Source organism: Podarcis bocagei (genome assembly GCF_964188305.1).
Source record: "Podarcis bocagei genome assembly, chromosome: 9".
NCBI lineage: Eukaryota > Metazoa > Chordata > Lepidosauria > Squamata > Lacertidae > Podarcis > Podarcis bocagei.
In genome coordinates, this window is record NC_138134.1 from 52071612 (window position 1) to 52085363 (window position 13752).

General features: G+C 43.4%; 1 protein-coding gene across 1 annotated transcript in view; it reads left to right on the forward strand.

Annotated features, from left to right (window-relative positions):
- The window catches only part of SEC24D (SEC24 homolog D, COPII coat complex component), a 61544-nt gene that overhangs the window by 33099 nt on the left and 14693 nt on the right, over positions 1–13752 (forward strand). The window contains exons 10-13 of the mRNA XM_081208063.1: positions 1075–1190; positions 4244–4368; positions 6436–6627; positions 7676–7769. Of these exons, the coding sequence (XP_081064189.1) occupies positions 1075–1190; positions 4244–4368; positions 6436–6627; positions 7676–7769 (527 nt within the window). The remainder of the gene's footprint in view (positions 1–1074; positions 1191–4243; positions 4369–6435; positions 6628–7675; positions 7770–13752) is intronic.

Here is a 13752-nt window from a genome sequence, read left to right on the forward strand (position 1 = left end):
TGTCTCAGACCTTAATCTGCAGAATGAAATAGAGAGAGAGGGCCGTTGGCATCATGGGCTGTTAACTCAGCATGAAGTTCTCACAAATGCCTACTATTTGCATAGCAATAAGCTACCAAATTATTATTTAAACTGATATTGCAGTAAAAATAGAATCATTTGCACTTTTGCAGGGCCTTTTCATCTGTATCCTTTCATGCACTGTAATTAAAGCTTCAAGTACGCATCATAAGCAGAAGGATTAAGAGAAAATTGTCCAGTCTTGCTGAATAGGTGACTGGCAACAGTGAGACACTAGTGAGTTGTTTTGCATCGGGGACTATGAGTGAAAATTGTAAAGCAAACTTTTGTTTCCACGTTGGAGAAGGAAGGGCACTGGGAGTCTTAAAAGAGCCACCAAATAAGACTCATGTTTATCCTATTTATACCTGCCCTGGGATTGCAGAAGTATGAAAAAAGACACCAGGCTTTGTCCCTGGCTTGCGGAGCAAGGGCCCCAGGGTGTATGTTTTATTGCTGCAATCTATTCTAAACTGCCTTGGAGAACATTCAGTTGAAAAGGGGTGCATAAATATTTGAAGTAAATAAGCAACAAGCACCCTAACAGCTGAGCAAGGGCTTATCCACACAGTCACCCAAAATGTTTCCAACTTATTTTTAAGAATTTTGTCATTTTCTTGTTCAGTAGTACTATGTCTTCCCTGAACTATCATGATATTCGTAATAGGCAGGGGAGTGGAGAAGGAGGTTGAACCTAATGCTATTTTCCATTCCTTGCCATCCACTTTTATAAACTTAAACAAGATAAGTGCTTTGTTGAAAAGTCTGAATTAGCAAATTTCTAGCTCATACTGCATTTGAAGCTGCCTTATATGGGGCCAGATTATGCATTCACATGGTAGTTTATTCCACTTTCATGATGTTACCCTACCTCTTAATTTCCACAATATATTCGAGCTTTTCCATGATGAGAAGCCACTGCCAGAACTATAGTGGGATATAGCACACACCCAGAGCCATCTGTGTGTTTAGCAAAAGGGGAGAAATCAGCTTCCTGTTTTTGTTTTCCTTTAGTTCCTCCATTCTATTTTCAACATCTGGATCACATTGGCAGAAGAATAGACCACTACGAAAGGCCAGAGTTATCTCTAGGATCATATGAATACATTGCTACTTTGGATTATTGCAAGGTAAGTCTGTTCAGCCTGGAAAACAGTTTGTAAACTTTGTGCTAAATCAAGGAGAACCCATTACATTTGTAAAACACACACACACAAATGAAAGAAGGAAAAGAAAGAAGAGAGAGACTCACTTGCATGGATTATAGAGGGAGGAAAGAGCTCTGCAGATACTTATTAACTATTTGTTGAGGAATTAGGTGCCCTTTGATCAGTGAGGCTTACTACTAGGTAAGTGTCCTTAGGGCTGCAGCCTTAATGTATACCCTCCAACATTTCTCCGAGAAAATAGGGACGTCCTAAGGAAAACTGGGACATTCCAGGTTCAAATAAGAAACCAGGACTGCTTCTGTAAATCTGGGACTGTTCCTGGGGAATAGGAAAACTTTGAGGGTCTGTTACTGGTTTAAGCGTAGTCTCTAGTTTTAGTCTGCACCAAAGTCAAGGTGATTATGTTGTTGTTTAGTCGTGTCCGACTCTTCATGACCCCATGGACCAGAGCACGCTAGGCACTCCTGTCTTCCACTGCCTCCCGCAGTGATTAAACCCAGTTCTAAATGCATTAGGTGAAATCCGAATAAAGTTAAATGTCACATAAGTTCACATTGATTTTAATGTGGGTACTCACAGGCGTCTGCTTGGCTATTGTGAGAATAGAATGCTGGACTAGATGAGCCTCTGACCTGATTTAAGTGTGACATAGAGTTGTTTACTGTTGCAAAAACTGTTATGTGTGCACAGTGCATACACTGTAAGAGCATTTCCATTAATTTCAGTAAAGGCACTCTGTCCATACCCTTTCCTTTTGCAATTACAGAATGTGTCCCTCCGTTAAACTGACTGGACATCCTATACATGTCAAGGCAACTATTTGTACACGTACAAAATTGCACAGGCCTCTCAGTCAGGTTGTATGGGGTTAAGCTATTTTCATTTTACACAAGGTTTTAATTTAACTGTTGACAGTCCCTTTTTACTGTTGACGCTCCACATTGTAAAGTCTTTCACTAGAATGGTACATTCATGATTTGGGGATAGTGTATCGAATACAACAAAAGCATAATGATGTATTTCCCTCCTACATTGAAGGAAAACCACAATTTTTCTTTGCCTTATTGAATAACAGTGAGGATGAACAGCTAGAAAAACATTAACAAATAACAGCTGTTGAGTAGTGTTGCAATTCTTTGGAATGGATTTAGTAAATGCAAAATTTTTGCTTTTTCAATAAATGTCTCACAAGAGTGCCAACTTAGCCCTGCGACCAGGGGTGCCTGGAGCTGTGGGTGCCATGCAGTGTGAATAGCCCTGGCACGAAAATTTCTGGGTGCCTGGCCCCTTCATGGGGATTTTTGTGGGTGCTTGGGCACCTAGGGAGTTGGTACCTGTGATGTGTCATGAATCTCTCCAAGGTCTTTTGCTATAGAATTTACATAAGGTATGAGAATGTTTGTCAGCCTGCTGCAAATGCAGAAACTGTAACAGCTTTTGAAAACCTCAGATCTCCACTTACATTGCTGTAGCTCACATATTTTACTGCCGGGTGTTGCTTTGGAGTCACTTGGAAATGAATGAAAGGAAAATAAGGGTTGTTATGGCTAGCCTTTAAGTATGCTGACAAAAATCCTGCACTCGTTATCACCTTTGTTGCTGATATGTACTTCCATCTTACCATATCCATTATTAACCTGTGAATGTTTGATGAACTATAACAAGTAAATTATAGGCCAGGAAGTGACTTTCACAAAACACTTAACACGTGCAAGCGCTCAGGCTGATTGTTTGTTTGATAATGGAAATGTTAGGGGAGCCTCTTGTGTGTACATTCTGAAACCAGGAGTCTGCAGTGCCGGGGTTGGGGTGGAAAGTATGTTGTTTATCATCTTTACGTTTTTTGGAGCAAAGGTGAGACTGCAATTGATTGCAACGGATACCTGATATCTCAGTTGACTCTCATAAATTGCCTTGGTGCTGCGGCTTTCTTTAAAAGACCTTTGAGAAACATTTGTGTCTGTTTCTTTGAGTATTTGCTTATTCTTTAAATTTCTAAAGTAATTAGTCTTCTGAAAATTGCTGAGCATTGAGTATAAATAGTGGAGGTATCAATGTATTTGATTCAAATGTGGTGTGTGTGTGTTATATGACGCTTCACAAGAGAAGCAGCAGCATGCAGAAATCTGTAGGTTTCTGCAGTAGTTGTGCCTCTTGGTTACATAAAACTACCTGTTGAGGACCAGCCACATGTTGCATTAAATGGGTGCATGCATTTCATGTGCCTTATTTTACCATTACAAATAACAGGCAGATCAGAACCATAGTGCAGGGGGACTTAGCCCTTTTTCTTTTTGCCATGTTCCCAGTGAGCATCCTCCCCCACATTCATCAGTGCTCTGGAGCTGCTTTTTCATTTGGGAAGCTGTCTCTTAGGGTGAAATTCTGTGTGTGTTTGTGTGTGAGAGAGATATACCGGTATATTTCAGTGGCACCACAGTGCATGGGGGCCACCTATGCGTGCTGATCTAGTGTCTCTTTCTCCCTGCCAACTTTGGTTTTTTTAAAAAATAAAAACAAGATACATGCAATTACATGCATTTAACCTATTGTCTTCTTGGGGTTGTTCATCAGTAAATGCTGAAAATCTGAACTCTGTTTTCTGATTGCTACAGTCATCTGAAGGTATATATTTTTGAAGCTTTTAAATTGGATAAATAAAAGCTTCATACAGAAAGAAAGAAAGAAAGAAAGAAAGAAAGAAAGAAAGAAAGAAAGAAAGAATAGAAGATGAAAAATAAAAATGGGGAAGCTACTTGTTAAACACCTAGGTATAAATATTGTGTGAGGGGGAAAATTTTTTGCCCAATTCTTAACAGTTTTACTGAAACACAAGTTTTGTCAGTAAAAAACATTATCCTACGGCAGTGACTTACCTGTGCAAATAAATAAGCAAAATGATTGCCCAACAATCATTAGGGGAGTCTGTGGAAATATCTGGATGGATGATGAATCTTTGGTAGGTATTTTATTTTTCCTGATTTTTGTGGCTGATTTCTTTCTTTTTTTTGTAGAACAACAAGCCTCCACAGCCGCCAGCCTATATCTTCATGATTGATGTTTCCTACAATAACATAAAGAGTGGCCTTGTTAAACTTATCTGTGAGGAACTGAAGACTGTATTGGATAGACTTCCAAGGTAAAGACAACAGTAAACTTCTAGTACATTTAGGATCCTTGGTGAAGATGTAGTAACTGCCAGGTAAAAATTATTTGGTGTTTGCATAGAATTTGCTCCATGCTCTTTTTTTCCTTCTGGATATCACTTTCTTGGGGTTCCCAGTTTGGTTGGTTTGAAAGATTCTGCTCCTCATCAAGCACTGCATGAATGGCACGGAATGTCTTGGTTTGCTCCCTCCTCCTCCATGTTGTGACTGCAGACTCCATATGTACTCCATCCACTGGTTTTGCTGTGCTGTAGGAAGGTCAAACTCCTTCAGTTCTGTTCAGCTTGTTCAAATAATTAATGCCTTCCTGTGTCCCTCAAGAAGGCAAGCATTCCAATACTGTTTGAGATGCATGCTCTGTAGCATGTTTCAACAATAGCACGTGAGACAAGGGAGCCACAGTTAACCAGTGCATATTGATGTACTACACTTCTCCCTTGTTGTGAGTGGGAAAACAAGCCGACTTTAAACCATGGCTTCAAACGTTGGCTTGATTTGAAGCCACTAACCCTGGTTTCTGGGTTTTCTATGATTACATGTTGAATCTTTTGCCACTTGCGCGTATCATTGGCTTATAGAACTAAATCAGGGTTTTTGGCTCCATGTTGTGTTCAAACGCTAGTGTTTAATTTGTATACATTGGGCTACAGTCATACCTTGGTTACAAACGCTGTGGGTTGCGCATTTTTGGGTTGCAGACCATGGCGAACCCAGAAGTACCAGAATGGGTTACCGTACTTCCAGGTTTCTGTGCTCGCACATGCGCAGAAGTGCAAAATAATGCCATGTGCATGCGCAGAAGTGCTGAATCGCGTCACGCGTGTGCACAGACGTGGTGCTGCGGGTTGCAAACGTACCTCCCACACGGATCATGTTCGCAATCCGAGGTTCTTACATACTGGACAGGAACTGGTACAGGGCTGTGGTGGTGGTTGGCAGAAGTGAGATTTGCTTTTCGCTCCCTTTACTCATCTGATTATTCTGGATGTATTTCCTCTTTCTCTTCACTCCCGCCCCCTAAATCTTCAAACAGGCATTTAGCTTAAAATAAAATAGTAACACTTCAGGCTCCTGGTAGTGTACGTTCATCTGTTTAAATATTTACCTGGCTTTTCCCCAACCCCCCCAATTTGAAATTCAGTAGTACTTCAGAGGGCAGAGTGGGAGCAGGGGCACCACACAGCATTTTCCTGCTTGAGGCAAAGTGGGATGTGCCACCCCACTCTGCTGCTCTGCTGTGCCATCTTTGCCTCAGCTCTGCCCACCTATACCAGAAGCAGCACCACACCACCTCCGCTGCTGACAGAGAAGTCGGGCCGCCATCAGCGCTGATTTCTGGTGAGATCTTGCCAAAATCTTGCAAAATCTCTCTTGCACTGTGAAATCTTGCGAGATCTTGCAAGATCTCACAGGAAATTGGCACCAGTTCCAGCGGTGGAGGTGACAGAGTACCCACAGTAGCACAGCCTTGGGGGCTTCCGCTGCCTGAGGTAGCTGCTTCACCCTGCCTCATGGATGGGCAGAAAGGACTGACTTTAGGACTGTCACAAGGACAGCTCAGCAACACCCTTCACATCTGGGTTTTGCTGAAGCCATGGGGGGGGGGACAGCTGCCCTTGTGCTATTTTCTGAAAGAAATATGGCCAAGAAAAGTGTGAGTACAAATTCATGGTGGGCTCACTAGTAACACTAAGGCTGCATGCACACCATACATTTAAAGCACAGATCTTCCCCCAAATAATCTTAGGAACTGTGGTTTACCCCTCACAGAGCTACAGTTCCCTGCACCCTTAAACTACAGTTCCCAAGATACGTGTGTTCATATCCTATTGATGTTCAGCCTTTCATTCACTTTGTCTCAGGCTAAATCTAGGTCTTTCGTAAAGATTGTTTCTTGTTGTACAGTTTAGACACTCATGGGATGACAATTAATATTAATGTCGTAATTAACAAAGCTCTCTTTTCCCCCTCCTCCATGCAAAATAATGCTTTTGAAATTTAACCTGCACCTGTGTTTTCTAAAACCATTTCTCTTCCAGGGAGGAGCAAGAGGAGGCTTCAACTATTCGGGTTGGATTTGTCACCTACAACAAAGTCCTCCATTTCTTCAATGTAAAACGCAATCTTGGCCAGCCTCAGATGATGGTGGTCACTGATGTCAGTGAAGTGTTTGTCCCTTTACTGGATGGTTTCCTCGTCAACTTTCAGGAGTCAAAAGCTGTCATAAACAAGTAAACATATAAATTATGCTTTTTATGCTCAGGTGTGAATATCTTCAATAGCAATTACCTTGGGTGATTTCATCAATTTTCATCAATTTTCCACCTACAAAAATTGACAACCACATATTTAAAGACCATGGTTATGACCTAGAGAGATATGCATGTAAAACTTGATTGTATGTGTGCTCCCATAGGTGCATAATGTCTGTAGACCAAGCTTCCCTAATCATGAGTCCCTCAATGTTGTTGGACTACAACTCCCATCACCCCTGACCTGATGTCTGGAGCTGATGGGAGTTATTACAACAATACAAAAGCCGATGTAAGTAAAGACAAGAACTTTAAACAGTAGGCCCACAACTTACATGGGGGTTACCTTCCAGGCACTGTGCCTAAAGCCAAAATGGCATTTATTCACAACACACTGGATGCAATAGCGGGTGGGGTTGCCTAAGTCTTTTTTCCAGGATGCCGACCCGTTTTCTACTTCCATATATATATATATATATATATATATATATATATATATATACACACACATACCAAGTTTGTAAAGCTCAATGCACAGAACTTAAATACACTTAAGTTGCCAGCTTTCTGTATGCAAATAAATAATATGACTAAGATTGCACTGCTAAAAATACACTATTTATAGAGTGCATACACAAGAGCCGTAATTTATTTTGGTATATCGGTGCAGTCAAACGAAAGTTGCCTTACAGCATTACAAATTTGCCTTTTGATTGAGGAATTAATGTTTTTGTGCAGTATTCAACAAATGGCTTATAATTTACTTGAAAAGTATTTTGTAGCTTTTAAAATCTTTTTACCGCATACAAAACTTCTAAATAAATTAGAAAGCAGTTTCTTCTGCAAAACAGGGAACTGTGCATAGTCTTGTAGAGGCTAATGCACCAGCAACATTTCTTTTCTTTTTTTAATGCAGAGTTTAAATCTTTCAGCAAAGGGGCCTGGTGTCTATATGATTTATTTTCTTTGAAGGATTATCCTGTCCATTCCAACCTGTTGAAACACTGGTCTTTTCCCCCTGTCATAGCTTGCTGGACCAGATTCCAGAGATGTTTACAGACACTAATGAGAGTGAGACTGTCTTTGCTCCTGTTATCCAGGCTGGCATGGAAGCGCTAAAGGTTAGAATGTTCTTTTCTGTGCAACAAAGTCTTTATTAGGACTGACTTTATAAGCCATGAAAGCTCTTCTGGAGGAAGGCTAGCCTTTCCCACAGGTCACAGCAGGAAGCAAAAGGAAACACCAACCATAGTACTTTGTAATATAACTCAGAATCCAGCATACTGCACACAGGTGCAAAACAATAAATCCTTCAAATTATACAGATTATAAATTGAAGTCATCTACTTCATAGCACACACACAACACTGGGAACCAGCTGTCAATCTTAACTTTCCAGTGTATGCAAAACAGATATGGACAGTACTCTGTTGTTGTTGTTTTAAGTCATATTTGTTAAATATATAAAACAGTACGTGATTCCCCTGCCCATTTACAAAGGCCCTGTATACCTGAAGGAGTGTCTCCACTCCCATCGTTCAGCCCTGACACTGAGATCCAGCTCTGAGGGCCTTCTAGTGCAGTGTTTCCCAACCTTTTTTGGGCAAAGGCACACTTGTTTCATGAAAAAAATCTCGAGGCACACCACCATTACAGCCCCGTGACGTCAGCGTGCAGCGTCACGCCGGGAGGGACATGAATTGCTAGCAAATGACATAATCACCTCCTTGAGGGCTGGCTCATATTCTCCGAAGGCAGAACCCCATTAATTAACAGGACAGACTCACACCATAGCCAAGACGAGGGGGGAAAACCTCAGTCATGCACAGTCATGCACATGTGGGGGCTAAATGAGGACGAAGACCGGGCAGAGAGCAGGGTTCAAATCACCCCACCTGGCCAGGACAATCCCTGGGTGCTCCCTTGGGCCACTCGCCTGACCCACCTCGCAGGGCTGTTGTTGCGAGGATAACACGGGGAGAACCACGCGCGCCCCCGGGAGCTCCTTGGAGGAGAAAGCGGGCGATGAATGCAATGCACGAAATATATGAGAGGCGACCAGGTTTTGCAGGTGAGGGGCCCCCGCCAGCCTCCGCTTCCAACACCTGGCGCAACGACGCCGAAGTTTCCCCCCGGGCTCGGCTCGGGGAGCAGCGCTGCTCCCCCCGGCTCCCCTTCGCCCTCCCGGCTCTCTCTGCCGCCCACTGGGGACCCCCCTCACCTGCCAAGTCCGGAGCGCCGGTGGAAGTTGCATGCATGCATGCAGGGCGCCGCGTTGCCATTGCATTGCACTGCACTCCATGCAACGCCTGCACACATGCATTGCCTTGCACGCCCGCCAAGGGGTCTCCCCGCGGTCCAATGCGTCCCCTCCGGCGCGGATGCAGCATTGCAAAAATAACACACACACCCCGACGCAGCCCTACCTGGGGGGCAGCCTCCTCCCCCGCCGCTCCGCCTCCGCGGGGATCCCCGGGCTCCATCCTGCCGCCCGATCTCCGTGGGGGCGCAGGCAGGCTGCGCGGGGTCTGCGTGGAAGAGCCCCTGCCCGCCCGGCTGCCGCCGCTGCGCTCATTCCATGGCCGGGAGAAGAGCGCTTCAAACAAAACGCCCGGCCCGCCAGGCCACGCTGGGAAACATAGTTCGCGCACCCCGTGCAGGCGCGGAGCCCAAGGGCGAGGGGACTACGGATCCCGGCAGCCCCCGCGCCGGGGACGGAGGGGGAGAGGCCGGGTGCAGGGATGGAGGGACGGGTGGGCGAGCGAGTGAGTGAGTGGCAGCCGCCAAGCCTTGGCCGAGAGCCAGGAAGGGCCTCCCCGGAGGAGGAGGAGGAGGAGGAGGAGGGAGGCGCAGAGCGGGAGGGAGGGAGGGAGGGAACCCCAGGGGTCATCTAGTGACGGCGCCCCAATCGAAAATTTGACTTAAAAAAAAATATTTCGAATTTTTTAATTTTTCCCGCGGCACACCAGGCAACATCTCGCGGCACACTAGTGTGCCATGGAACAGTGGTTGGGAAACACTGTTCTAGTGGTTCCCTCACTGCGAGAAGTGATGGTACAGGGAACTGAGCAGAAGGCAGAGGGCCTTCTCGGTAGTTGTGCCCGCCCTGTGGAACGCTCTCCCATCAGATGTCATGGAGATAAAAACTACACAATTTTTAGAAGGCAGCCCTGTAAAGGGAATTTTTTAATGTTTTACTGTGGTTTTATGATTTGTTGGAAGGTTCCCCAAGTGGCTGAGGTTATATTGTGTCCACTGCAGTGCTAGTCTAGAGTCCAAAACATAGAAAGAATCGGTGTTCAAATTACAGCGGTAGGAGAGGAAAGGAAGTGATGTGGCACATATCACAGAATTTAGCTTTTCTTTACACAGGAGTCAATCTGGGAGGCCTGTAGCTCAGTGGCTGAAAGACTTTGGGAACGGCTCCAGGTTCAGTCCTTAATATCACCCACTAGGACTGGGAATGACTCTTGTCTCAAACCCTCAATAGCCACTGCCACTCAGTGTGTATTGCCACTTGGTGGCACATTTGGACATCTAAGAAACCACATGCCAAAGACCAGGCAAAGTTCCTACTGCTACTGCATGACAAATAAACAAACAAACAAAAGCAGACAACCCCGCCTCCAAAAACAAGCAGTCCCCTCCCCAAACCACGTTAGAAAAATTCAGTCTTTAAAAAGAGGCCTTGGTAGGTGTTGTGGGGTATTGTGGTGCCCATGGGAACCACATTGGGGAACCCAGTAAAGTTTGATGGCTCAGTGGTCTGACTCAGTATTGGTTATAGGTTTGGTTCTTACCACAGTTTTTAAAATAATTATAGGTAGGTACCAATAACAAACTTAGCTGGTCTCTAAGGTGCTACTGGAAGGAATTTTTTTATTTTAAAAAAATAATTGTGTGGCTTATTTGCTGAGTTGACATGATGTAATCCTGTTTTGTTGCCAGGCATTAACAATTTTGGTGTCATTCTCAGAGAAAAGCAATATAGCTGGTGCCTTGGCTCTTTTTGTATTAAATATCAGCATGTTTCTGGAGAGGGTGAGAAAGCTGAAGCACATTTCAGTTTTCAGGAAAATGTATTTATTTTTTATAAATTTATATAAATGCCAAATAGCATCTGTCATGAATGAATGAAAGAAATAAACAAATGTGCTGGAAGCAGACACACAGGGAAATTAAAACCAAAACCCATAAAATGAATACATGACAACTTCAAAGGGGGCAATCTGAGTCCATCTGGAATATTTTTTGTGTATATTTACCATGAAAGTGATCTCGGTGGTCGTGCAGACTTCTCGTCTCTGCATTTATTTTCCTTTGTTTCTTTTCCGCATGATGCCAACTGTGAGCAAATACAGTCAAACATCTTATGCTACAGCATAAATCAAATCATCTCAGTATTTTTCCTTTCTTTCACCATCTTCCTGGGAAAAGGAAATTGGTGATTGGGTAAAATGGGTGCTATTAAAAAACTTTAAATACACATATTGGGGAGTTTGGGGGGCAAATGTACTAAACCTTGGGTAGGTCAGTAGTAGCACATAAGCAAACTGTTAAGGCTCCAGTGTGTGGGCTGTACATTAAACTCACTCCTTGTGTGAATTGACGGTCAAGACCAGTATGAGAGCCAGTGTGGTGCAGTGGTTAGTGTCGGACTAGGACCCGGGCAACCAGGGTTCTAATCCCTACTTGGCCATGAAGCTCACTGGGTGACATTGGACCAGTCTCTGCCTCTCAGCCTAGCATAAGAACATAAGAATAGCCTGCTGGATTTGGCCAATGGCCCATCTAGTCCAGCTTTCTGTTTTCACAGTGGCCAGTCAGATGCCTCTGGGAAATCAGTGAGCAGGGTTGTTGTGGAGATGAAATGAGGAGGGGGAGAACCATGTACACTTCCTTGATCTCCTTGGAGAAATAGGTGGGATATAAAGGCAACTAATAGGACATATTCCGTTTCTGGATCCTAAACTGCCCTCATGCCTACTCCCCACCCTCACCCCCTGTAAGGACTATGTTCTGTTTCTGGGTGCTACCAGAGGTGTGTTTATTCTGGCACTGATGATGCTGATGCATGTTAGCATCAAAATACCAGCCCGCCCATCCCCAATTTAAACCAGATTTACCCTTTCCAGATTAAATGGGGAGGAATGTAAATGGCATTTTGATGCCAACAGTTCTGCGAGGGTGCTGCAAAAAATAGTAACAATAAATATATGAGGAGCATGATTGCAATATCTCAGTGACCAGCTTGGTAATTCAGTCCCCATCTCTAAGCCCCCTCAAGTGATAGCTATGAGCCTTATGATCTCTGACATATAAAAGTACAATTTCCACTGTTTCTTTTCCTCTTTTCCTTGATTTATACTGGGAATACATGTGGATAACTGTTCTGAGAATTATTTGAGCAACTGCGTCATTTTAGGCATCTCTGAAGCAATTACAAAAAATTATGGAATTTGTCTTTTGAAGATGCTCAGAGTTCTTGCTAACTGTCTCAAAGCAGTGAACAGAATATTGGCTTCAGCTGGTTTCCCATCTCTGCTCAGCTGAAAAACTTGCCAGATGAATATCATGCCATTTATTTGATCTACATGGTGCTGTGCTTGAAGATGATTCAGAAACCTTCAACTGGTCTAAAATGCACCCACCAGATTTCTGGTCGGAGTTTCATTTGGAGTTCAAACATCCCTTTTTAAAAAACAGCTGCAGTGGCTATTCTGTTAGACTGGGATAGTAAACATACACATACCAGAGTCTTGTTGTGGCTTAAATACTAGCAGATTTATTGTAGCATAAATAGATGGTGATTCTGAGAGTAAAGTGTTAGAAGTAAAGTGTCCAGAAGTCTGCCAATTCCCCATCAGCTGAGGGATTTGATGCAAAGCCATCAATCTTTGTGTTTCATCCCAGATCCACAGCAGACATTTTCCTACTGGAAAAGTTTCAGGTTGCCTAAAAGCAAACACTCCCCCATGCCCAAGCTATTTTTATTGTGGGTAAAATTGGAGGACAAAGTAAAATTGGATTGTCTGTCATTGATAGGGGAGTGTTTGTGATGTACCTGTGCCTTTTGGCCAAAGTAAAAGTTGGGAAAACCTCTTCTGCTGCTATGTTTCATCCATCTGTGGTGGTAAAAAGCACAAACAGTGGCAGCTCAGCATTTTCCGTATTATAAGTGTTTTTGTACTGCATCTAACAGACCCTTATCTAGAATGCAAACCTTCTGGTATTTGCTTTCATCCTTAAGTCATCCTTTAAACCCTAGATTATTAAGTTTGGGGAGTGTTCCCATCACAGGTGTCTTTTGAAGCTGATTCACTGTTTTTTTAGACTGGATCAACAGACAGCTTGAATAGCACAGTACAGCAGTCCAAGAGCATCATACAAACACATGCCTGCCTACCTCTGCCCTGGTCTAGTCCTGAAGTCACTCACCTAGGAATAGCAAAACAGAAAGCTGCACAGGCTACAGTATTGTGTACTCTGCCAAGGTAGGCATGCGCCAGAGTGCAGCATCAGAGGATCCATGACCATTCTGGCCCAAGCTGTATCCTGTACTGAACTCACAGCACCCTTCCCTAATTGCATTGCCAATTTGTTGGTCATGGCAATGCAATTACGGAATAGCAAGAATAGTATCATTCTTCCTCTTGCATTTGAGCCTCATGAGCAGGTTAGTGCTGGCACACACCTGCACTTAGAATCTGGCATATTGTTTCCATCCCCCAAAGTATAATGTGCTTATTTTGGTTGATCCCTAAAGGTCAGTCCAAGAACTACATGTTGTGGAGTAGGGCCCAGTTTGATTACGCATTGCAAGTGGACAATTTATTGATTTTTCTAATGCACTGAACTGTGTTTTTAATTCGTTTTGTGCCATTTAATAATTCCTGGCATACTGTTAGCATGAACTGCCCATAGCACTAGTTTTCTCATTTATATGTGTATATTAGCACTGATATATTGAGGTGTTTGTAGTAGATTATTTGTGGTTATTTAAAATTCTGAACTTCCCAGTTATTTTTTTCAAGGTGTCACCAAAAGTTCAAACGCTAAACAAACGCACTATTTAGTTTCCAAAGTAGTTTATGCTGGCATTTG